Here is a 25623-nt window from a genome sequence, read left to right as displayed (position 1 = left end):
GTGAGCTTGGTTTTCTTTTTTTAATTAAAAGCTTCAAGCCTCATCTCACAACAAATACAATTCCTGACCCCAGCATTGTGCTATTGCCTCTTCCTCAAATCAGAATACCTGTAAGGATTTGATCTTCTGCCCCTCCCACCTCTGCATTACTGCAGGGGACAGAGCAATGTCTCTTCTCACATTAATACTACCAGCAAAAAAGAAATCATATATTTGTCCCACCAGACACTTGTATTCAGGCTCTCACCTGAAGGGTAATAGTGCCAGCAAGGAAGGGGGTGAGGAAATGAACTTAAGTTTAATCTTTAAGCATCATATAGCTCCGTAGTATAATGTCAGCAAGATGGGAGCACCAGTAGTGGGGCTGGAAACCAGCACTGGCACAATAGTACTATAATGATAATTTTCCTCTTTCTGCGAGGTGGCAATGTAGCAGCAAGCACATCCCTGGCCTCTGCTTTAAGTCCATCTCCACTATGATGGTCCAAGGCCCTGACTTGGTTGCATTCTGCCCTACCACTGAAATCAAGCTACAGTATAGTCCGCTTTAGTCAGTGTCTCAGACATGAAGCCAGTGTTATAGCCTTAGCCAGAAACATTCATTGTTTCTTTCAGATGGCACAGAGGTGTTTTTTTTTTTTTTTTTTTTTTTGATGGGGAGAGGTGTCTGTGCAAGATGGCCAGGCCCTGTGATGTGACTAAATGGCAGCAGCACATGCAGCCTCCTGGCTTATTACCCTAAAAGGCTGTGAAAAAAGGCCTATTTGCTCATGCTAGGGCTTGCTGGTGGTGGATAGTTCAGGTTTAATAAGCTTATCTGCTGCAGTTTGAAACACAGCTTCACATCAGAGGATCATAGTACACTATTCGGTCCATCTGGGACATAAGATGTTGTAAATCAACTTAGAAAGTGTACTGAAAGAGAAAACAGCCCTACATCCAGGAGACTCTCATTGTCTGCAAGCAGGACTAAAGAGGAGGGGGCACTCTATGATACTGTGAGCTGGTCTTGTTGGGGCAAGTGGTAAGGGGACTGGGTGCCTGTAAGCTGCTTTATGTCCATACTGTGTAGTCCATAGGCCGGTCACCTCAAGCCAGCACAAACTGCAGGTTCGTGAGCAGCACCTTGATGCCACTGGTGACCGTCACCACAGAGGTTGCTGGGTTGAGTTTGAAGGTGTTGGCATCTCCCTTTTTGTAGCGATCCCGAAAGACATAGATGCTGCCATTACAACTGGCAATTTTCCAGAGGGATGGTACTGAGCTCCAGGCATCGGGCAGGCAGAGTCGGGTGAAGCTATCAAGGAGGGGATTATAGCACAGCAGGGAGTCCCCCTCAGCCACAATGAACACTAGGTCTTTATGCACAGCAGCATGCATGTGCCCTGCAAAAGGCAATACATAAGGCTTCACATGGCACTTCTCTGTATTGGTGTCATAGCACTGAATGATCCTGGAGGGCTTGGTGAAGAAGTCAAGGTCGTTCTCCTCCCCACCCAGCAGGTAAATGATACCATTGAGGTTGACACCTGCAGCCCCAGAAACAGCTACCTCCAGCTGGTTGGTCTCTGTCCACACATTGTCTCGCACCTTGTAGTATATGACAGCATTGGAGAGAGTATCCTGCAATGTCTTTCCCCCCAGTGAGTATATAGCATCCTTACTTGGCACAGAGACTAGGGTGTGCTGGAGCCGGTCACGGGGCAGTGGAGCGCACCATTCCCAGTCTATGGTGGCATTGTTACATTTCCACATGCGACGTGGAATGGATCCCCCTACAACATAGAGGTCACTGCCATGTTTGCAAGCCGCAGTGATCTGATGGCACAGGCTATTTTGGCCACTCACACTGATTGAGTCATCATCAGCACAATGCAGAGAGACAGCAAGTGAGTGTGTACGCGACGACTCCTTCCCAATCAGGTAGATGTGAACATTCTCCCCAATCTCCTGATAAGAAAGAGAGAAGGGAAGGAGGTTGTGTCAGAATTGTGGTAAATAGGAGTTATGTCATAACACACATGCTAGCAACAGCCAAAGCTCAATTTACTTTAGGAAGTTTTGGGGCACAGTAGCTCTGTGCTAAATCATTTCAGCCTCACTTGACTATAAGATCTCAGGCCCCTACATTCTCCACACACAGTGTGTCAAGCCTTTTCTATTCACTTTTTATTCCTGACCAGGGCCCTGCACCATAATCTACACAGTGGGTCTGTAGTTCAGTTAAGGACTAGGAAATGCTCAGGGGCAGAATTCTAGATATGGGAATGCAAGTTCTAAGCTTTCTAAACCAGTCCCTTAGCTGTGTACTTGAGGAATACCTGGCTAATAACACTCATTAGTTAACCTTATTGGCAAAAGTAGTATAAAAGGCTAACTCCATTGACAGTACCTGGGGTTTTTTACGTTTGTGTATTTGTGGTATTGAAGCCACAGCTTTTTCAAACCTGCTAAGAGGTCACAAATGCGGGCAGGAGTCCTTCCTCAGTGAGTAGGAAACCAGAGCAGTATGGTAACTACACTAACCATGAAGCACAAGGGCTATCCATACCTTCAGACTGGATCGCAGCATTTCTGAAAATCCTGCCCGCTCTTCTTTGTTGAAGTTTATCCAAGTTTCTATGGCAACTGTTGGATTCTGTGAACAGGGAACACCATCTGTGGTTTCAGAGACAAAACAATTTACAATAAATTGACATGCAATTCTCAAGGCATGAAACAGTCACCTTTTACCCCATGGCTACGTCTAGACTGGGATGATTTTCCACAAATGCTTTTAATGGAAAAGTTTTTCCGTTAAAAGCATTTGCGGAAAAGAGCGTCTAGATTGGCATGGACGCTTTTCTGCAAAAGCACTTTTTGTGGAAAAGCATCCGTGCCAATCTAGACGCAGTTTTGCGCAAGAAAGCAAAGATCGCCATTTTCGCCATAGGGGCTTTTTTGCGCAAAACAGTTTTTAGCTGTCTACACTGGCCCTCTTGCGCAAAAACATTTCCGGAAAAGGGCTTTTGCCCGAACGGGAACTTCAAAGCATTTGCGCAAGAAGCACTGATTTCGGACAGTAGAACATCAGTGCTTTTGCGCAAAATCAAGCGGCCAGTGTAGATAGCTGGCAACTGCTTTTGCAGAAAAACTTGCCAGTCTAGACGCAGCCCATAGTATCTTTGAGGTGGAAAGAAGTTAACAACCCCTATTTTGAGTGGATCAAGAATGACACTGCAGTTTATAAAACTTGGCTGGTCTATCCAGTAGGAGCAACTGGGCATCTATATCAAAGTCTACCTGGCTCAACATCAGGAGAGACACTATTCCTGGGTGAAACAGCAAGTGTTCTATTTGAGGGGGTCTCTGTACCATAAGTTAGAATGTCAGTGAGCCACTGTCACAGATCTTAGCAAGCACCCTTCATAGGCACTCACTGGAGGACTGTTAAGAGAGGACTCCAAGCTTCAATGCTCTGGATCCCCTGAGATGCATTAAGCTTCTAGAGCCTAGTTGGGCTGCAGCACCAACTCTTCCCTTGGTTTCTCTGATCTAATTTCTGCACACTGATTCTCAGTCTGCTAGGTCTTGGAGATGGAGTTCCTCAGCCCATCTGCAATAGGGCCCCAGGACCAGCACTTCCCCCAAAGATACTATAGTTACTTAAACATGTCCCTTTCCCATAATACCACCCCAAAGACATGTAGCTTCTGGTTTATAATTTAACTCTCAGGGGCACGCAGCAGTTGTGAAGCAGTGAACACACTCACATACTTTGCACAGAATTTAACAACTTTCATGCTTAATCACATAAAGAATACAACAACAATTATACAAGACAGACATCTTAAACACCTCAGCCCCTCACTTCCTAGCTCACCTTTCCCTTGGCAGTCTCATGAGGAAGCTTTGCATTAATTCTTGCCAGAATAATGAGGACAGTTTTTACACCTGTGACATTTTAAACCCAGCAAAATGCAGGCAAGCAGATTTGTCCTTTCCTGGCAGAAATGGTATGGCACAAGAGGTAAATTACCCTATAAAAGAGTGGTCACCAACCAGTAGATCTTGGAGCCTCTGACAGGTGATCTTGACTGGTTTGGCCAAGAGGCTGTCAAGTACCAGCACTTCAGCTGCTGCTCCTCCCACTGCTGCTTTGTCTCCTGCCCTTTGCCACTGTGCCCACCACCACCACCCAGGGAGCCTTCTGCTTGCTGGGCAGGAAAGGGAAGGGAAAGGAGGGGGCGCTGATGTCAGGATGCCCCCCTCTTTCACCCTGTATTCTATCTCCACAGAAAAGGGAGAGGACACAACAGGGCTTGGAATGGGGGGGGGGGATTTGCTGGATGCTTTTGAGAGTGGTACAGGGCCAGGGCAGAGGTAAGCCTTCCTTAGCCCCACTGCTTACCACCTAGGAGCCACCTGAGGTAAGCAGTGTCCATCTGGAGCCTGCTCCAAACCCATGCCCCAGTCATGAACCTCCTCCTGCACTCCAAGCCCCTGCCCTAGCCCTGAGTCACCTAGACCCAAACTCCCTTACAGAGCCTGTGTCCCGAACACCCCCACTCCTGCATCCCAACTCCCTGCCCCTGGCTCAGCTCAGAGTCCCCCACACACTCCAAATCCCTTAGCCCAAGACCAGAGCCTGTGCCCCAACCATCTGCCCCTTCATGGTGATATGGAGGGAGAAAAAGAGGACCGAGTGAACAGGGTCAGGGCCTCAGAGAAAGGGCAGGAAGGAGGCGGAGAAAGTATTTGGGTTTGAGGTAGATCTTACATTGCACTTAAATTGAAAAAGTGATCTTGTGGTTAAAAAGGTTGGAGACCACTGCTCTAAAATAAAAAGGATTCTCTAAAGATACACAGTACCAAGAATAACCAGTTGTAATGTTTGTGTTTGATCATAGCAGAGCTAACAGCTAAATTCTATTAATTGCTTATTTGTTTGGCAAATAAGGAAGCAGTTTATGTGTTGCTCAGGTTCATGCTTCTGAAATAGTATTATCAGGTAAGTGACTACCAGTACCAGCCTTTACACAACCAATGTTAAAGAGTTATCACAGCAGCACTTCAACATCGCTGTTCCCCTCCTCTCAGGGCCACCTACCAGGAGGAATGGCAGAAGGGGCAGCTGCTCACACAAATGGACGGAGCCTGGGTCCTTAAATTGCTGCATGAGCCCCAAGCAGCATGTGCTGTGCAGCACTGAAAAGCTGACTGGAAAGGGTGGTCACCAGGCCCCCATACTAGGAAGATTTTTAAATGATTTTCATCTCTGCCTTTAAGGTTAATAAATACACCTGAGATATCAGTGAGCAGGGACCCCCATAAGATTTAATGCTAAGCATCCCCTGAAACCTGTGGGTTGGATGATGTTACCCTTTCCTCAGAAACTGTTGTGATAGCCAATATGGACACATTGCAAACATCTTTTATATTTATTAACATTACCGATCCCCTTGTGATGGTAGACATACACATGACCTCCTCCCTCCCTGTAGTTCCTGGGGCGGGGAGACTTGGGCTGTGGGGCCTCCTCCCTCCCCGTTGCTCATGGGGGCAGGGAGGCTCGGGCCGTGCAGCATCTTTCCTCCCCACTGCTATAGGGATGCTGGGGCACATGTGGTCTTCCCATCCCCGTGGGAGTAGGGAGGGGACAGGTACATGGCACCCTCCCTCCTGCTGCTCCCGGGGATCGGGGTGTTGGGGCCATGTGTCCTCTTCTCTCTCCGCTGCTCTGGGGATGCTGGGGCACATGCTCTTCCCCTCCCTGTGTTAGGGGCAGGGTATGTTGCTGCTCGTCCTCCCCGCCCCCCCCCCCCCGTGGTGGGAGTGGGGCCTCAATGGAGAGGGTGGGGCTGGAAGCCTGCCTCTCCTTAGAAACTTCTCAAGTCTTCTCCAATGTTCTCTGTGACAGATGGCATGACGGACACCTCTCCTTTTATAATAGTATAGATACAGATATAGATGTGACTACTGCTCAGAGCTGGAAGTTCATAGTCACCTGCAGTTATCAAGGCTTCTTTGATTAAGTGTCATGCTGAATGGTTTTCTGTGGGAAGACTTGCTTCACTCAGCCTCTAAATAAGATAGTTGGGTCCTCTGAATCCCATCCTCTTGTCCTTTTTCAAAGCCACCCTGCTGGTTGATTAGATAATCTCCACAAGCGTCTTAGCCACCCCAATACTCAATCCGTCCCCACATCCTGGCTTGTCTCATAAGCTCCCTGTACCTACCTGTAAGGATGTCTGTCAGCAGGCGGAGAGGTAGGTTGAGAAATTCCTCTGTGTCCTGAAGCTGTGACAAATGTGACTTGGCGCAGTGCTTTGCAGCTGTGTAGAGCTCTGTATCACTGTGTTGATCTGCCAGCCACATAACCTGAAGACAATTCCTCACCTGCACTGTGCGGGCCAGGAATCGGGAGCACTCCTCAAAAAGGGCAGTCAGTTGGTACATATCTGCCACCTCATATGTCTCCTGCAACTCTTCTGCCCTCAGTTTTACAGTCCCGTGGTAAATATAGTCCACCAGGAGCTGGAAGACACTCTCACTAACATCTTGCAGCTCAATCACCCGATTGTGGGCCTCCTTCAGGTTGGAAGTGAACATGGAGCGAAAGAAGCAGCTCTGGGCAGAGAGGACAAGCCGGTGTAGCTGGAATTCTTTGCCTTCCACTGAGATTGTGACATCAGCAAAGAGCTCATCCTCCAGGCAGAGCTTCATTATACCCTGAGCTACACGGCCTGAGTGAGAACGGTCAGTGAAGGTGTAGTTCACGAAGTAGTTCTCTTCTGTCGAGGAGCCCCCGGTCTCCTCTGATGAGTCCATGTTGCTGCACAGATCTGACCTCCAACAATCTGTAAAAAAAAAAAAAAAAAAGGGGGGGGGGGGGGCAGTGAGATTCTACCCCTCAACTAACAAGATCGTACGGTCTCAGAAGGGTAGCCATGTTAGTCTATAACTGAAAAAACTTAACAACGAATAGTCCTGCAGCACCTTAGAGATGAAGAAAAAATGTAGACGGTACCATGAGCATTCTTGGGCACAACCCACTTCTTCAGATGAATGGAGTAAGCGGTACAGAGTACAAATAAATAGCAAAGAGAGAGGGGATGGGGAAGGAAAAAGATCCCCTCTCTTTCTCTGCTCTTTATTTCTACCCTGTACTCCTTACTCCATTCATCTGAAGGGGTTGTGTCCATGAAAGTTCATGATACTATCTACATTTTTCTCATTTTCTAAGGGTGCGTCCATATAGCACCCTAAACTCAAAATAAGACATGCAATTTGCGCTATGCAAATTGCATATTTTATTTTGATTGAATTTTGAAATAACATGCTATTTTGAGACATTCCTTAGCCTTCATGGAACGGGGGTTACAGGGATGCCAAAATAGGCCTCAAAATAGCAGATGCGTTCAAAAGACACATGGTAGCTATTTTGAGATACTTCCGGTATCCCAAAATAGCCCTGCTGTGTAGTTGTACCTTAAGGTGCCGCAGGACCATGAGTTGTTTTTTAAATCATACAGCTCAGGGTATATGCAACTCCAAAAGCCAAGAGGAGGGATGGGTAGCCAGACAACCTGCAGACTAAGTAACATAGTGACTAGAAATTTTCATCCGATCTGTAGCACTTCCTTGTACAGTAAAACTCCGATGGTCTGGCATCTGATGGTCCGTCACTCCTGATGGTCCAGCACCATCAGGAACCCGGAAGTGCTCCAGGCAGCCGGACCATTGGCGCTGCTCTGCCCCCAGCTTTCCCGATTCAGCCGCTGCTAAAACTGACCAGCGGCTGAATCGGGGAAGCCTGGGGCAGAGCAGCTGGGGCGCTGCCGGGTTGGTCTCGTAACGCTGCCCCTCTGGGCTGCGGGACTAACCCGCCAGCACCCCAGCTTTCTCCGATTCAGCCGCTGCTGAAACTGATGAGCGGCTGACTCCAGGAAGCCCGAGGCAGAGCTGCTCTGCCTCCGGCTTCCTGGAATCAGCCCCTGATCAGTTTCAGCAGCAGCTGACTTGGGGACACCTGGGACAGAGCAGCTGGGGTGCTGCCGGGTTGGTCTCGCAGCGCCACGGGTTGGCTCTACCAGACCAACCCGGCAGCGCCCCAGCTGCTCTGCCCCAGGCGTCTGGATTCAGCCGCTGTTGAAACTGACCAGCGGCTGACTCCAGGAAGCCAGGGCAGAGAAGCTCTGCCTCGGGCTTCCTGGGGTCAGCCACTGATCAGTATCAGCAGCGGCTGACTTGGGGACACCTGGGGCAGAGAAGCTGGGGTGCTGCCGGGTTGGTCCAGTAGCTCCGAGGAGCGGCGCTGCGGGACCAACCCGGCAGCACCCCAGCTGCTCTGCTCCAGGCGTCCCCAAGAGTAGCTCAGGTGCTGCCAGGTTTGTCTTGCTGCGCCAAGGGTCAGCGCTACCAGACCAGCCCCACAGCACTCCAGCTGCTCTGCCCCAGGCATCCCCGATTCAGCTGCTGCTGAAACTGACCAGCAGCGGCTGAATCAGGGACGCCTGGGGCAGAGCCGGACTATCGGAAGGCGGGGCTATGAGGGGTCTGGGGTGGCATCCCCCACCCCACCCCAGATCCCTCATAGCCCTCCCTTCCGATAGTCTGGCAAATCTGATAATCCGGCACCCCCTGGGTCCTAAAGGTGCTGGATTATCGGAAGTTTACTGTAACTACAGCACATGAGGTGGTGAAAACTGCAATAGAGATATACTACAGTGATAACCTCATGCATCAGTGGAACCCCATTATTCTATTCTCTGGAACAAGCAAATAATCCTTTCATTCCTATCAGCACTGTAGCGAAATACTGCAAAACAGATTAAGGATATACTGGGGAAATATCCAGCATCCCAAATCATGACTCTGCCCTTTACAAATGCCAAGGGAATCTCCCTTTACAACCTAGAAGCTATATGAAAGAAATTTCAGAATTAATGACTCTGCTAAAGTCAGATTCATTCTTCTTATATTGCACACTCCCATCCAGTTTCACAACAGGGATTTCTCAAACCAATAAAGCAAGGAAAATATGGTATTATTATGTTGAAAACAAGACCAAGGTATGGTGTTTTGTCAAAAAACAGAGGCAAGTTAGGTGCTAATTACTATATGAAAATGAGGTGATGTATGTATAGAGATAAATGCATCGGGTGTTTATTTTACTGAAAAAGAAGAATCAGAAAAGTTCTCCAACTACCCAAATGAAAAATTTGCTAAGTGCCTGATGACTGCACGAAGTGCCTTGAATTAGGGGTGTAAAATCCCATTTAATTAGTTAACTGGGTAAATGTTATGTTTAACCAGTTAACCCAGCGTTTCCCAAACTATGGGCTGCGGCCCAGTACCGGGCCACAGGAAAAAAATACCGGGCCTCAGCGTGGCTGCTGGGAGGGGAGGGGGGTGGGCTGGGAGGAGGTGTGTGTGTGTGTGTGGGGAAAACCAGCCGCTGGGAAGCAGGGTTGGGGGCAACGGGGCTGGCCGGTGGAGATCAGGGTGGGCGGCAGAAGCAGGGCTGGACGGGGGCAGCGGGCTGGCCAGGGGCTGGGTTGGGGGGGCTGGATGGGGGAGATTGTGAGGAGGAAGATGGGAGAACCAGCCGCCAGAAGCGAGGCTGGCCAGGAGAGATCAGGAGGAGAAGTCGGGGGGAGGGGAGTGAATTGGCCGGCGGGAAGCAGGACTGACCCAGTAACACACAGACCAGGCACACGAGTGAGTCCGGCCCCGCATATTCCCTTTTGCCACCCCCACCCCCCATAGCCTCCCTCGAGTAGTTGTGAACTGCCTGGCTGGTAGACACACTCACGCAGCATGAGCACATCTACCAGTCACGCAGTTTGCAGCTACGGACTGATACACCTAATAATAATAAAACTTACCTAATTAGAAAATACCGGACATTTTATATGTCCGGTATTTTCTCAATTTGTTTCCTGGACAGAACCCTCAAATACCAGCCTGTCTGGTACAAAACTGGCAGCTCTATCCCTCCTCGCACCCTCCCTCCTAGCCAGATACCTCACCCCCAATCTGCTCTTGCTTCCGCCTCCTGGAGTGCCCATGGCTCAGGCTGGGAGGATGCAGTCGGGTGAAACACTGAACATTTATTCATTTTTAATTCATTTTTTTATATGCGTTTATATGTTTTGGCTGCAAAAAACAGTACTGAAAAAGAAAACATAGGTTCCACCTAAAGTAAAAAGTTTGGGAACCCCTGAGTAAACCAATTCAACAGGCCTGTTTTGAAAGGGCTTTGCCCACAGCAGACCTTACCGGACTGGAGCTGCCCCAAGCCTGTGACAGACTGCTCCAGCCCCCACCAGTTAACTGGAACCAGTAAGCCTTACCCATTAAGGGCGAGGCTTACCAATTAACTAGTTAAACATTCACATCCCTACCCTCCATCTTCAATACAAGACACAACCTGTAGAAACTACTACTCTCAGGCAAATTGTATCAGATAACATATCATAGAAAGACTTCACATTTCAAGCCAGAAGATACCTGCCAGATGTTATTAGCTGTTCTCTACATTAGCAGTAGAGAAAGGAGCAGTTGTGTCTCTGTGGCAGGGACTTCCTCAGGGACAAAAAGACATAGGTCTCTGCCATAAAGGGGAGCTGCTGAACAGAAAGGTGGTAGCTACTTCTTTATTGATGATGCTGTTCTGCATCTGAAGGGTTTTGGCATCAGCAGTTGATGTCTCCTTTTAATAGCAGAACATGGACAAGGTACTTACAATTGGAACTATACTCACTCAAAACTCATTTTTACCCCTCATTGAGAAACTAAATGTCTAGCCCCAATTCTAGCGGGCCATTCAGTCATAACCACAGCCACTATTTCTCTGCTAATCTCTCTCATTATTCAGTGATTTCAATATGATCAGGACTTCACCCACTTGCAACTGCTGTACTTCTTTGATTGAAGATATAGGCGCACAATTGTTCGAGTCAGTCTGTAATTTAGAAGCATTCCCAGGTTCTCTGCTGAAAGTAACACACATGAGCAATGCTTTCTCTTATCTCTGGTTGTCAAGATCCTCCGTCCTGGAGAACAATAACCTTGCTTATCTTATAAATGTCAGCTACCCCTACAGCAGTGCAACATGCCTGGGCATGAAAACATTTTGGAAATTCCAACTAAAACAGAACTCAGTACCTCTCCTCAGCAACGCAGGCCACCACGGCTACATCAAACCTGTCCTCTGCTCTCTACAGTGTGCTACCATAATTTCAAGTCATGTTCAAGTTTTTGTTCCTCGTCTTCAAAGCACTCAACCTGAGGCCAGGGCACCTAAGAACAAAAACAAAAGTCATCTGAAGTGCCAGCATAAGAACTGACACTGGCAACATCACTTCACTCTTCAGGTACCATGAACTTTTTACTGAAAGGGTAATGCTCACCTGTGCCGTAAGGGGACCTCTCTCAGACTGTGAAATAAACTCCCATCAGAATTAAGGACCATGACAAAACTCATCACCCCTTCTAAGTATAAAGTCCATTTTTTCAACCTTGCCTTCTGCAGTATAAACACAAAGCAGCATGTTCTTATTAAAAAGCTATACCAAAACATAACACTGCAATGCGCACACAGCTTCCTTCTTGGGGAGAGGATGAGAGAATGAACTACATGTAATAAATGCTAATCATGTCATTTAATGCACTATTAGAATGTATTCAAATTAGGGATGTTAAATTTCGATTAATCAGTTAATCAAGTAGTCAATGACTTCTTGATTAGTTAATAAGGGGTGGGGCAGCACTCACTATCTCCACTGCGCTTCTGCCTTTTAAATGTCCTCAAGGTGAAGGTGCAGCAGTTGGGACCACGGGCAAGCAGGGGATGCTTGAGTCCCTGCTCACCCTGGGTTCCCTTGGGGCTCTTACTACATTTAAAAGGCAGAGGCGCAGCAGTCAGGACACGATTCCCATGCTATGCCTCTGCCTCCCCGGCCGAGAAGGTGCTGGGGGAAACAAGCTCTTAAGCCAGCTCCCCCCAGCACTGGTTCCTGTCCCCCCCCCTTGCTGTCTCTGATACAGGGGCAGCAAGGGGGTGGGGGAGTAAGCAACTAGTCAAGTAGTGACTCGACTACCCGATAAGCCTAGGCTTATCGGGTAGTCGATTAGTCACTTACATCCCTAATTCAAATACTGCAATGAGGGTAATTTAGCTATTTAAAAGATAAAATAAATACCAACAGTCATTTTTCGTTTTCTCATCTAAAATAAAGAATCCACCAGGAAAAGGACATCTCAGTACTTCTATTAAAAACTCCAGTGGAAGTAGCATTAAGGCTAAGAAAATAAGTGCACAAATTCTGGTAATGCTAAAAGTGACTTTTTTTTAATAACATTAACTTAACTACATGGCATGTGCAGGATTTTTCAGAGATTGGAGAGTCGTATAGTCTTCAATTCCCTCAATAAAGGAACAACAACAAACTGGTGGTAAAATACATGAAAGGATCCTCTTTCATGCTTTCTTCCACATGGGCATTATTTCCTAGCATCCCTTAAAGACCTCCAAAACACTAAATTAATTTCCATCTCTATAGTTATGGTATTCAGATTTACTTACAGGCAGTCCCTGGGTTACATGGATCCGACTTACATTGGATCCCTACTTACAAACTGGGTGAAGCAACCCCGCACTAGCTGCTTCCCCCCAGCAGACCAGGGAGACGCGAAGCTAGTGCCCCCCCCCAGCAGACCAGGGAGACGCGGAGTGGCTTTTCTCAGCAGACACCTCAGCTTGAGAATAAAGGACTGAGGGAAGTGAGGTGTGGGAGAATAAAACTGAGCTCTGGAGAAATGTTTGGCTAGAGTTTCCCCTACAATATGTACCAGTTCCGACTTACATACAAATTCAACTTAAGAACAAACCTACAGTCCCTATCTTGTACGTAACCCGGGGACTGCCTGTATTTCCTTTCTGGTGGAGAGCAGTTTGGCTGGGCAGGTCTGAAGTTAATTGGAGAGCCTGTCTCTCCCACATTTCTTCATGGATACCTCAACAATTTAAATGTATCTTTCCTCTTACATCTTCTCTACATCTCTCATTCTCTATCATAGCTGACAACACTATTGTCTGCATTACACAATCAGGAAGTCATGTTGGGTTCCTCCTTTCTTTCTGACCAATTCTCTGTCCCATCAGCTAACACACTTTTACAAGCCCTGATTATTTTCCAATTTGATTACTGCAGTCTCCTTCTCTTTGGCCTCCTTAATACCCATATAAGTGCTCCCTCCAGTGTATACAAGTCATGGCAGAGAGATTAAAAAAACTATTAATGATGTTATTGAATTTTATATGTGTATCTAAGTATGCAACCAATCCAAGGAAGAGAGGGATGAAGTTACCCCCAAGAAAAAAAGGAATCAACTGATGAAAAATATAAACAAAGGGAAGAGTAATGGAAAAGTGGACTGGTATTCAGGATATTTGAAGAAGGAAGGGCATATGAATTCAGATGCCACATAGAGCTTTACCCTTGTAAGTGGTTAATTGAGCACATCAGGGAATAAAGATTCCACTTCAATTCATCTGATAAGTGTTTTTTGCCTAGGAAAGTTCGTGATTCTATATATTTTGGTCAAGTGCCAGAGGCCTACTTGTTTTTAAAGTTACAGACTAACATGTTTTCCCTCTGAGATCTTTTCAGATTGTTGGAGTCTTTTCTATGCCATATTTCCAAGGCTACCAAGTCAATGCTGAGCCCATCCAGGGCGTGCGGGAGGCACCTGAAATACCAGTCCGCTCCCTGGATCTCTCCTGCCTTCTTTCACCCAGCTCGTCATCACTGATATGTACCTAGAACTAAGCCCTTGGACAAGACCAGACAGGTCCGCACACCTCTTTCTTCTTCTGCCTCTCCTGCGAGCAATGACAGGCCCCCCTGTCGGCCGCCTCCTACCCCAGGCTACCCCGGCCTGCGTGGCGCACTGCCGCCATCCCACCCCCGTCTGAACCACCACTCCAGTCCCAAACTGGGGCCCCCACCCCCAGGCCGCCGCTCCGCTCAGATCCCGCCCAGAAACCTGCTCCTGCTAAGTCGCCCAAGGCAACGGAGTGCAGGGAAACTGGGGCGGCCCCTCGCCCGCCCGCCCCCCGCGCGCCGCACCAACCCGCGCCCCTCGCCGCCACCTGCCCGGCCACCCCACGGTGCGTCCCTTGTGGCAGGAAGGCTCCGCTAAGCGCGGCCCATCCCGGAGCCCCCGGCGCCGCCCCCCACCGAGGGGGCCCAGCAGCCCGGGCGAGGTTCGCGGCTGCAGCCCGAGCGCCGCCGCGGTGGGGAAGGGGCAGGAGGCGGGAAGGGAAACGCCGCGCGGACTCGGCCTGGGAAACGCGCCTGCCCCGTCAGGGCTCCCACCTGCGGCTCTTCCCTTCATGCCGCCGGCCCAGGGCGGAACCACCCACCCACCGCCAGCCTCCTGCGGACCCGCATAGCGGCTGCACCTTCCTTTTCCGCATAGCGACGCGTCCGGCGCCTCCCGACAGGTCACCGGAAACTCCTGGGGAAACTGACAGATGCGGCGGCTTCTGCTTCCGGTCCGTGAAGTGGGGAATTCAATGGCAGAGGCGCCTTCCGCTTCCGGTCCGTGCCCTTGTTTGTCCGTGTCCCTGCTTCGCTCTCCGGGACAGGATGTTGGCAGCAGCGCTGGGGCTGGCCCGGGCGGGCCTTAGAGGTGAGGCCGGGGGTCATGGGAAAGAACGGATCGGCCTGGCCTGGCCTGGCGGGGAGGGAGCAGGGGCCCTCGTGACCCCGGCCCCACGTGAGTCGGGGGAGCCCCTCTAAATTAGCGGCCTATGCAGCCCCTCTGGCCCGGAGTGTGTCGATGGCAGAGGACCTCGGCCTGCCCGTTTCTCATCGGCCTAGTTGGGTCAGCTGGTGCCGCCCGTTGGGGAAAAGATTTTACGTCTACGCGTCTTGTACAGCTAACTGGCAAATGCCTTCTGTGTGTCACTCGCACCTGGTGTCTGTGGGCCTCGCTTCTCTTGGTGACTCCTCATTGGTTGGTAAAAATCTACCTAGTGTCTCTTGTGCAGTAAGATACCTGCCGAGTTAGTGCTTCCGGGAGGAGGCTTGAATAGTGTAGCGATGGTTGTGGTATAAACTTCACGACAGAAAGAAAGGCTCTCCGAGATCCGTGTTGTATTTGCTGTTTCCTCTCTGCTAGGCAGAGAAGCACCGTATTTGCATTTGCTCTAGTATATCGAGCCCTGTTAGTTTCTAAGTACAATAGTTGGGCACATGGTATTGCTGTATATAAAAACCGAGTGATACATCCTCCACTCCTAAAGAGTGAGTCTCCAGAATTTTGGTTTAGGACAGGAGCATTTATTGAATTGAGTGGAAAAGGTAACCCTAGCCTTTGTTTTTTTGCATAGTACTTAACAGAAGGAATACACCTCCTTGGTAGAATTTGTGTGAGTAACATTTGTTTGCTGGACTACACATTCAGATTGATTTTAAAGTATTTTCACTACACTATAAAATCATTGTTTGGTGGGGGGAGGTCAGACTTGATTCCCATATGTTAAAATGGAGTTCATCTCACCTGAGTTCAGCAACATGGAAATCTGTTCTCTAGACAGGAGGGAAAAGAAGGCATTCTCCCTATAGGAGGATGAAGTATGTGGTACAGACAGTTTCATGTATGCTTCTTCTCTTTGTAGCTGCTGCACGCCCTGCAGCACTGTTGCAAGCTCGTTTTGAGGGGAGCGCCACAACAGAAACCCATCGTAAGTCTGTCAGAATTTATTATTATTTCATACCTGCTGGAATCTGTATAGTGGGCCTTAGAAAACTCAGCAAGGTGACCACATTTTCTTTTATCTATGTACTTTATTTTTTCTAAGTGTGCTGGTGCTGCTACTGCCAGTTTCTGACTCAACCATAACAAATGCCTGAATCTCAAAAAGGAAGACGATTTTTGACTTCAGTAACTTTGTGTTCTGAATGGGTTTGTCATAAAATACAGAATAAATGTTAACAAGCATTTTGAGCAAAACAGCAGCTTTGGTGACCTATACTCAAAGTTCTCTCTTTTGTGTAATGAACAACATTTGAAGTGAATATTCTTTCCATTAGGCTGTTTTTGGTGATCACATCAGATCTAATTCTGTGTTTAATAAATCCTGACCTACAAAAACAAATGTTTTGGCTGACAAATTTAAAATAAAAAACACTTCCTGTGTTACGAAAAAGGTTGCTGAGATGTCAGAATAGTATATGAAAAATGAGGACTTTCCTGGAGGAAGTAAGACATTATGTGCTGGAGAACCTGCTTTCCTCTTATCAGAAATTAGTCTGTTAAATCCCTTAGGAAATGTTTACAGATGTTCTTTCTCAACTTCTCTCCTACTTCATTCCTTTTACTGAATTATAACATCCCGTCCCTTCTACACCACCTTTGATTCCAATCAGTGTTATGCAAGTAGTTTAATATTCATGGTGACAGGGTATTCTGTTGTCTGACACTTGATAGCTGGGCATTGGAATAGACTTGCCCACTTACCAAATTCTATTTCCTAAATATGCTAGGCATATTATACATTGCTACAGATTAGACTCTATCCATGTTCCTCCTGAAATTGGTCTCTATGACCAACCTAGCTAGAGTCTTGCTTAGCTCATGTGAGCTGGGAGTTGCTATTCCTCTTTCTATGGCTGATCACCCTGAGAAGTTTGTTGTTCTTTCCAGCCACCATTAGACGAAAGGATGAAGTGGTCCAGAAACAGCTATGTGCTTTTGGAGAGTATGTGGCTGAAATTCTGCCCAAGTATGTCCAGCAAGTCCAGGTAAGTATTACTAATCAAATCATTGTAGCTTGGGGGATGTGTAATGAGGATGAGGTTGATAGATCGCTGCATGTATCTGCATCCAATCCACAATCTACAAACATGGTCTGTGGTTATAAAGCAAATATGCACAGTTTTACAGGCCTCTACTGGTTGGGTGGGAGAGAGTGATAGAGCTGGTTAAAAACCATTTCTGATATTGAGTTCTTTGATCTGATGTGATATAGTTGATCATGTGTCCCAAACCCTCCTGATTTGAGTATCCTGCTTTACTCAATACACTGCTCAGTCCCTTCAGTGTCTATGCTAATTCACTTTTTGTTCTTTTCCATAGGTTACCTGTTTCAATGAATTGGAGATACTTATCCATCCTGATGGGATTGTTCCAGTTCTGACTTTCCTTCATGATCACACCAATGCCCAGTTTAAATCTCTGGCTGACTTGACTGCTGTTGATGTCCCAACTCGACAATACCGTTTTGAGGTGGGAGCTATTCCTTGAAGATACAAAGAGTTGTAGTAGATAAGCAGTTCCGTACAGCTCTGGCCATCACCTTTGCTTTCTATGATAGTTATATTTATCTGTTCTATGAGCTTTGCGTTTTACTGAACCCACTGAGTATAGAATCAGTTGTATTATTGACATCATTAACAAAGCCATTTAAATAGTGAGCCTGAGTCACTCTGAGGAGAAGCGTCTGCCTCAGGGATCCATGAATCAAGTGCACATTTCTACTCCTAAGGGAATTCTGTACTACTCACCAGTGCAGAATTTCATTTTTTCTCCACGGCATTAATGCTGTTGGCTGTCATTAGGAGCCACTGGACCCATCAGAGCCCAGCTCTCCAACTCACAACTATAGGACACTGGGGGGGGGGGGGGGAGACCTGGAGAGTTCTGGGCTGCTGCAGTTCTCAGTGTATCCTGAAGGAAGGAGGCAGTATGCAGGAAACTTCATAGAAGCCTAGGACCCAGCATCAGGCTGTTTCCCTGTCTGAATTCTTGGGGTGTTGGGTGTCTGGGATGGGATGTGCCCCATAGATGAGCTCTATGGAGTGCAGGTGTCTGGGATGGTGGGGAATGCTCCACAGGTGGGCTCTGGAAAGGGTTGGGGTGGGGATGTCTGAGACTGGAGGGGCTGAGTTTTCCTCCAGGATGTTACAAGTTAATATGTGTGACACCCAGACCAACAAAGGCATTACAGAGAAACAGCAACTGCATTCTTGTAGGGATTTCTTTAACTCTCTACTTGTATGGTAAACCTTTTTGTCCATATTGTTACAGATGAACTTGTTGATGGGTATGTTGAAATAAATTACCAAATAATTGAAACTGGTATTTTTAACAAAATACGCAAAAAATTTTAATTTTTGGCAAGAATTTCTCCAGGAGTAAGACTGCTCTTTGCATCTGAAGCCATTGATTTATTTATGGCACAGAGACCTTTCTCCTCCATTCTTTCTGATGATGTCAACTCCTTCTGCTTCATATTCCTTGTCCTCCTTACAGCCTTCAAGTCTGAACAGCTCCATGCTTCTGGGTGGCCTTTGTTGATAGATAGACTTCTAGTTATTTAGCAGTAGTTATGAAGTAGCAACCAAAGACCCCAAACAGAATTTGAGGTACTGTTGTGCTATGCAGCGTACACACATATAACAAAGAAAGCCCCAACCCAAAAATGTTTAGAGTTTCATGTCTTGGCTTTGCTCCTGCCTACCTGAATCTCCATCTACCATAGTGAAAGTATCTTCTTTGTTTTAAAATCCTCCATGGACTTACTTCTTAGCCTGGGGGGTGGGAGGTGTGTGTCTGTCTGTCTGTCTGTCTTTTCTAGTAATAGCTTCTGACCCTCCACAGGATCTGACAGCTTCTCTCTTGCAGTTCACACAGTCTGAAACAGCATCTCTACCTTTTGTTTCCATGTCAAATGTAAGGTGCTGTATTCCAAAACAAAAAACTAAGAGTTTAGGCTGAAGCTGTTTTAAGGATATCAAACTCCTAAAGCAGCGTTACCCTTTCTTTAGGCTTTGTTTCTGTTAAAAAGTTTGCAACTGGGTAGCTAAATCTATTTAAAGTTGATCTAATTACACCAGGGAAAACCCCTAATACAGAAACAATAAACTCCTACTGTATATAACCAACGTGAAATATATTTTAAACCTATTCTCAACCACTTTAAAGCAAGTTAAAACATTTGAAACTTAATGTGCATACTTTGAAATAATTGTTATTTAAAAAGACTTCCCTGCGTTAAAAGCTTCTTTAAAAAAAACTGCAGGAAAGAATTAGTTATAAATGGTAGATGGGATATTCAAAATCACCTAGTAGATTTAAGCATCTAACTCCCATAGGAGCTCTTGAAAATCCAACACAGCAGCTCTTTAATTTCTTCAAAGCACACAGATAGAAAAGATAAGAAGGACAACTTGCATCTTTCACTTGCACCTCCTTTAACATCTAGAAGACTTATCAGTATAAAGACATTGTTTTTTATTGCCTTTTGGCCACAGACTTCTAGCAACAGAGCAAGTATTAGGGATGTAAAATGCTGGTTAAAATATTAACTGTATGTTTAACTGGCACTGGGGGCTGCTCTGGCCTGGCCAGGGCCTGCATTATGGGAGGAGGCCTGTTCCAGTCCAGCTGTGTTAGAGTGCCCCCGATGGTGCAGCACAGTGGACCTGACGAAATGGCTGTTCCAGGCAGGCCAGGCTCCGGTTAATTAGTTACTGGTAAGCATCACTTGATAAGGGTGATGCTTACTGGGAAACCAGTTAACTGGTTACCTGTTCACATCCCCAGCAAGGATAGTTATGTCTAGGCTGAAGTTGAACCCAAGCACAGTAAAAGTGATGCTAGTGGGTAGAGGAAAGAATTCGGAAGACTTTGCAGCCATAGTACAGGCTCCTTTGGTTAAAGTCACAAATTCCCAATTGTTCAGTCCATAGCCTTTATGGGTTTTAAATATGTGAATGAAAGTGATCAAGGGAGGCCTCAGTGTCTGGGCAATCATATGAAAATAGCCTTTTGTCCTTAACTCTTAGCAAGTGGTTGGTAGGGATGGGCTAGGTGACTCCCCATGCAATAAGGGAATCTTTTAAAATAATAGGAAGGTAGGAGCATTAACCAATCAAAATATATCTGTGTTGTACATTGATGATTCCTGCCATTCCAGCCATATTTTAATCTGTTACCAAAACTATTGGTGACCTTGCCAAAACTTGACAACTCCCTAATCATTTTTTTTTTTTTTTAGTTTAAATACTTCCAAGTTGTAATAACACTTTTGTCTCCAATTTCTGCTTATTTTATAAATTGGTCTATTTTTTCACCTGCTTTGTACAATGTAAGGTATTAATCAAGACTATAGACCTTAAGACTGAATGTGACCAGTTCAATTTCAAAATTGGTTTGCTTCTGGGCAAATTAGAGGTGGTAAGTTTTGGCTTTTTGATAAATCCAGCCAATAGTAGAAAAGTTAGCTTAAATTTTAACTATGGAGTGGCTACCCTTGCTCCATAAGTATGAAGTGCTATCATGGTTTTACTGGAAAGCTGTTCTGAAAACCTCTCTTCCTTCCTTGTCTGTGCTCCTTTAGCTGGTATTTTACTATAAAAATAATTATGGGAGAGAGTTTAAACATGGGTTGGGACACAATAAATTGGTTGCTTTTTCTCTGTTCCCTTTAGATTGTTTATAATCTCCTATCTCTACACTTTAATTCTCGGATCCGTGTGAAGACATACACAGATGAGCTGACGCCTGTTGATTCAATAGTGTCAGTGCATCGGGCAGCAAACTGGTATGAAAGAGAGGTGAGCTCCAGTGTACTTTCCTAGGGGCTCAATACTTGGGAACAGGGTCCATATGGGGATGGGAGGAGGCCATGTAACCTTTCCCCATAAATCAGTTTTCTAAATCTTATCATTTTTGTTGCTCTCTTCTGGACTCCAACTTTTCTACATCTTTCCTAAAGTGTGAAGCTCAGAATTGGACACACAACTTCAGCTGAGGCCTCACCAGTACAAAGTACAGAAGGACAGTTACCTCCCATATCTTACATATGAGATGTATGCAAATATAGACCAGAATAATATGCCTTTTTTGCAACTGCATCACATTGTTGACTCTTTCAGTTTGATTTGTAGCTGTGCATTTAATTTTTCTCCCCTCCCTTCGTAAATGAAGTCTAGAGCATGTTAGGGATGTAAAAGAGGAGTTGAGTCGACTACCCGCATCCCCCCTGCATGTTTTGGCATATTCTTCACAAATCCATGCTGGTTATTCCTAGTAAGATTATTATCCTCTAGACCAGGGGTCAGCAATTTTTCAGAAGTGGCGTGCCGAGATTTAACTTATTCACTTCTATTTACAGGTCTGCGTGCTATTGATACTTTTTAAAGTCAATAATAGTCCTACTTAGATTTTAGCAGCTTCATTAATAAATAAATAAAGATGCAGATCTTACCATTTAGTGTGACCCTTGGCCTTGCTTTCCCTTGCTGAGTTCTCCGATTTCGGGCCCATAGTTTGATACTTTAAGCAGCACACAAGCCTCTGTCTCCAGTGCCGCTCCACCAGTGATGATGGCAGAAAGAATGGCAGCCTGATCCCCTGTCGCAGGAGCAGCCACCACCATAGCAGCTCTCTAGCACACTGCAGCCCCGGGTCCAGTCCCAGCAGCCACCCTGCAACCTGGCCCAGGAACAGTTACCATACAGCCCACTGCAGCTCCAGCCCATCCCTGAGGCTGAAGTTGGAGCCACAGCCATGTGGTGACTTCCCAGCTGTCCTGGGTAGCTGCCCTGGAGGTGCTGCTGCTGCAGCCACATGGTGACCGGGCCAGCCCCAGATGCTGGAGGAGCCACTGCCACAGACCAGCGCTGCCGCCTCCTCCCACTGTCGTCAGGCGCAGGGGAAGGGAGAGGGCTCGAGTGGCAGCAGGGGCTTCCCGCTGCATATGGGGGAGGAGGGGGGGGGCTGAGCTCCCGCCACATGCGGCTCAAAATCGGCTCATGTGCCACTTATGGCACGTGTGTTGTAGGTTGCTGACCCTTGTTCCCTCTAAGATGTGTGGCAGCACAACCCTACAGCTGCTTAATGAGCCCTGCACAGGCAGGTGCTCAGGACTCGCACACGGAGCTGCCTGGCTGGAGGAGGGGCACTTCTCCCTCCATTACAGCAGTAGCTTCCTATTGAGGACAGAGCAGCAAGTCTCTCAGCCTGTAAGGACAGACTCCTCCCTACTGGCTGGGAGAGACTCACTGCTCTGTCCTCAGCAGGGAGCTAAGAGGGAACACTTACTCTAGGGTTTAGCAAGGAGGGTGGTTCTTTCAGTGGTTAATGCCTCTAGGTCAGTAGTTTTCAAACCATTTTTTCTCATGACCCATTTGAAAAAAATGGTTGATGCCCGTGACCCAACATAATTTGACTAGAGTGTGGGCTCCAGAGTGAGACTGAGGATGAGAGCATTGGGCTGTATAAGGGGGCTCTGGCTTGGCAGTGTCAGGGCTGGGGCAGGAGGGGCTTTCCTTGAGCAGCTCCTGGTCATCAGTGCAGCCGGAGTGCTAAGGAAGGCTTCCGACCTCCCGTGGCACTGCAGATCATGCTGAGCCCCAGAAGCGGCCAGTAGCATGTTCCCAGCCAATGAGAATGCAGAGCTAGTGCTCAGAGCAGGGACAGTGTGCAGAGCTCTGTGCACTCCTTTTCCCCTCCACAAGTCGGGCTTGTTGCTGGCCACTTCTGAGGCGCAGCACAGTCTGTGGTGCCAGGGCAGGCAAGTAGCCTGCCTTAGCACCCCACTGGGCCCCACCTGATCCTCCTGCAGCAACAAGACCCAGTGCCTAACATTCCACGACCCAGCATTGGGTCATGACCCGTAGTTTGGAAAACCATTGCTCTAAAGGTGTTAACAATTTGCATCTTATTTTCAATCTTATTTCCTTAACTGGTAATTTTTAAATCAAGAATTTTTTTTTTTAAATAGGATTCTTTTGTGGGAGGTTTTAAGGCATGTGTTATGCATAGGCTTGGAACGATTAGATTTTTATTGGTAAATGTTAGAAACGTCAATTTTGCTACATACTGACTGGTAGGGGAAAAGAATTTCCACTGATGACAAGTTTTCAGATTGTGTTTTTTTTTTTTTTTAAGGATATTTGCTTTCTGTGTTTTGACGTGTGATGTTGACAATTTTTGTTTTAACAATGGTAAAACTTTCTTTTGAATCTCAACATTTACTGTCATTAAATAATAGGGATGCAAAAGGTTAACTGGTTATTCGGTTAACGGGTAAGCATCACTCTAAATGGGTAATACTTATCAGCTCCTGTTAACAAGTAACCAGTGGGGACTGGACCAGCTCCTTTCCTGTTGTGGGCACGGAGATGCTCCAGCCCTGCAGGGGACCTAGCACAGAGATGGGAAAAAATCAGGCAATTATTTAATAGGTATGTAAAATCCTTGATTAAACATTAGGTTGACCCAACGTTTAATTGGTTAACCAACTAAAGCAGATCAGACTAGATGATCACAGTCATCCCTTCTGACCTTGATATCTAGGAGTAGTGCCACGATCAATTGCTCAGCCACTACACTGGCCAGGCATTCAGCCTACACATTGTTGGTACAGTATATGTAGAGGGTGGCTTCTTTCTAGAATGAGTTTGAAAACGGAGTCTTAAAAGCACTACCACCCATAGTATCCTGAGCAGGCCTTATTGGGAAGAGATTTTCAGTGTTGGGTTGGCCCCTTTTAGCTGAGGTATGGCAGTTTTAAGCTTTTGAGGTACACTGAGGAGTTCTTCTATGGTGGGGTCATGTGGCTTGTTTGGTTTCCTTTCTTTTAGGTTTGGGACATGTATGGAGTCTTCTTTGCCAACCATCCTGACCTGAGGCGAATCCTAACAGACTATGGGTTTGAGGGCCATCCCTTCCGGAAGGACTTTCCACTCTCTGGATATGTAGAGGTATGAAGAATTGTGGTTCATTCTGCATTCCGAAAACCTGTATGTCTACACTTCAGAGCTGAGCCATCACTGTTACAGAATTATGGAATGTTTGCTTAATGATAATTTACATTTTCTAAGTGCTTTTCAGGTACTATACAGGTTCCTCCTGGAATTTAGCCCGTGCACAGTACTGTGCACAGCACCCTGCACGACAGGGGAGTTTTGGGCCAGAGAGATAGTGCAAATCTTTCTTCTTGCACAAGAGCAGCAAAAAGTTTTGCTTTCCAAGCAAAGAAAACAGTACTACCTACTTTTAGTGCCCTATTTAAAAGATCTACTCATTCTTACTGAATTGCTGGAGATTTAGTTGAACTCCCCTAGCACGTTAAATGATTGAGCGGATCCTTTGGGAATCTCTGTTTCCAGGAAGCAAATGTGTTTCAAACCCAAAGGCAAGTCTACAAAGCCATCACCTTTATATGCCTAGGCTCTCTTAATGCATCCCATTTCTCTAGCATAGATTTTTATGTAGGTTAAAACACAAATAATTTGTTTGGTCTCCACCTAGTCCCGCAAGACTGTATCACAAAGCATTTGCATAATTGAAAATCTGTTTAGGAGAATCTGGGGACTAGAAAAGAAGGAACTGCAAGTCAGGATTAGGTGCATTAACTCTGTTTTGAGAGGCAGACCAGAACTGGAACAGCAGAGGGAGCTGTAGGGAAGGACCAAAGGACCATTGTTGTGCTGAGGCTGGGAAAACAGGACTGGAATAGCATTGGGTCATGCTTGATGTGTGTCACAGATGTGGCTAGAACACACCTGCGCTTTGCCTGATTCTCTTTATGCCATGTTGTAGCCAGACCGTCGGCTGACACGTGTCTTGTCAGCTTTGAACTTTAAAAAAATTGAGTGAGCGTTTTTGGTATTTGGCTAACAGAAGAAACTGTTTAGTGGTAACTGTGAACAATTAATGGTGACCAGCTTTTTTTGCCCTATTGCAGGTGCGGTATGACGATGAGGTGAAACGGGTAGTGGCAGAGCCCGTGGAGCTGGCTCAGGAGTTCCGGAAATTTGATCTAAATAGCCCCTGGGAGACATTTCCTGCCTATCGTGCTGCTCCAGAGACCCTGAAAATAGAAGCAGGAGACAAGAAAGGAGATGCAAAATAACAGCAGGACAGAGAGAATGCTGAGAACTTCCTGTATATCACAGATGTTTCTGTTCTACCTTAATATTTATATGAATAAAACTTGATATGAGACCCCTGTCTGTGAACTCATGAATGGAAAATGTAGTTTTCTAATTGGCTGAAAAACACAGGGTGGTGTTTAAGCCTTCCATTAACGATATAATGTAAAATCACTAACAGGAAACCAATCATAAACTGGGTGCGGGGCTCCTATGAACAAGAACCAGGGAAGGGACTAGAGAATAGGGAGGAAAAGGAGAGCAGATAATGAAGGACTCATCTGACCTCTTTCTTTTTAATTAACTGGTGTGGCCAGAATTCTAACCCTTTTACAAGGAAACATTTGATTAAACATTTTGAATAAAAAAACAGATACAAAACATACATTAAATAGACTAAAAACTGGCTAATTGACAGGACTCATTATGTAACTACAAATAGGGACTTGGCAAGTTGTCAATTTATTTTAAATCCGAGGGAAACGAGGACACTTCAGAGAGACTTAACCACTTTCTTATTTATTGCAAGCTTTAAGCAGTTAATATAGTTGTTTAAGTTTTACAAGCCTTACAATTACTATATAACTAAAACCTTAAATACTATAAATTCTAAAGCAATTGGTACAGCACAGAACAATGCAAAAGCAATTAATAGAAGATTATAATACAATAATTAAGCCTA

The 25623-nt window shown here is 46.3% G+C and overlaps 2 protein-coding genes across 10 annotated transcripts; one reads left to right on the top strand and one right to left on the bottom strand.

Annotated features, from left to right (window-relative positions):
* Positions 1 to 5: 5 nt before the first annotated feature.
* KBTBD4 (kelch repeat and BTB domain containing 4) lies at positions 6 to 14537 on the bottom strand. Of its 9 annotated transcripts, none has more exons than XM_075927440.1 (6): positions 14367 to 14479; positions 11397 to 11512; positions 11152 to 11286; positions 6219 to 6839; positions 2552 to 2658; positions 6 to 1950 (listed from the first exon to the last, which is right to left on the bottom strand). In XM_075927440.1, exons 4-6 carry the CDS (start codon positions 6808 to 6810, stop codon positions 1090 to 1092), a joined length of 1560 nt encoding a protein of 519 aa, XP_075783555.1. In that variant the 5' UTR covers positions 6811 to 6839; positions 11152 to 11286; positions 11397 to 11512; positions 14367 to 14479; the 3' UTR covers positions 6 to 1089. The 9 variants fall into 9 exon arrangements, with proteins under 9 accessions (XP_075783555.1, XP_075783560.1, XP_075783556.1 ...); XM_075927445.1 differs by lacking the exon at positions 14367 to 14479 and adding an exon at positions 10495 to 10696 and having other exon boundaries at positions 11397 to 14342; XM_075927441.1 differs by lacking the exon at positions 14367 to 14479 and adding an exon at positions 13808 to 14341.
* Positions 14526 to 25014, top strand: NDUFS3 (NADH:ubiquinone oxidoreductase core subunit S3). Its single transcript, XM_006113416.4, has 7 exons — positions 14526 to 14682; positions 15674 to 15739; positions 16702 to 16799; positions 17134 to 17283; positions 20490 to 20615; positions 23649 to 23768; positions 24755 to 25014. Exons 1-7 carry the CDS (start codon positions 14640 to 14642, stop codon positions 24920 to 24922), a joined length of 771 nt encoding a protein of 256 aa, XP_006113478.1. The 5' UTR covers positions 14526 to 14639; the 3' UTR covers positions 24923 to 25014.
* Positions 25015 to 25623: the final 609 nt, after the last annotated feature.

Source organism: Pelodiscus sinensis, chromosome 4 (genome assembly GCF_049634645.1).
Source record: "Pelodiscus sinensis isolate JC-2024 chromosome 4, ASM4963464v1, whole genome shotgun sequence".
In the NCBI taxonomy this organism is placed as follows: domain Eukaryota; kingdom Metazoa; phylum Chordata; order Testudines; family Trionychidae; genus Pelodiscus; species Pelodiscus sinensis.
The sequence above is the reverse complement of the archived record's forward strand: the minus strand, read 5'-3'. Positions and strand labels throughout refer to the sequence as shown.

What these genes read in the sequence shown, in the direction of transcription:
- KBTBD4 (XM_075927438.1), bottom strand. An exon ending in GCTGACAGACATCCTTACAG is followed by an intron (nt 2,659 to 6,218) that starts GTAGGTACAGGG and finishes CTGAAACCACAG; the next exon opens with ATGGTGTTCCCTGTTCACAG. An exon ending in TGCTGCGATCCAGTCTGAAG is followed by an intron (nt 1,951 to 2,551) that starts GTATGGATAGCC and finishes CTTTCTTATCAG; the next exon opens with GAGATTGGGGAGAATGTTCA.
- NDUFS3 (XM_006113416.4), top strand. Translation starts at nt 14,640, where the DNA reads ATGTTGGCAGCAGCGCTGGGGCTGGCCCGGGCGGGCCTTAGAG. An exon ending in CGCCACAACAGAAACCCATC is followed by an intron (nt 15,740 to 16,701) that starts GTAAGTCTGTCA and finishes TGTTCTTTCCAG; the next exon opens with CCACCATTAGACGAAAGGAT. An exon ending in CACTCTCTGGATATGTAGAG is followed by an intron (nt 23,769 to 24,754) that starts GTATGAAGAATT and finishes GCCCTATTGCAG; the next exon opens with GTGCGGTATGACGATGAGGT.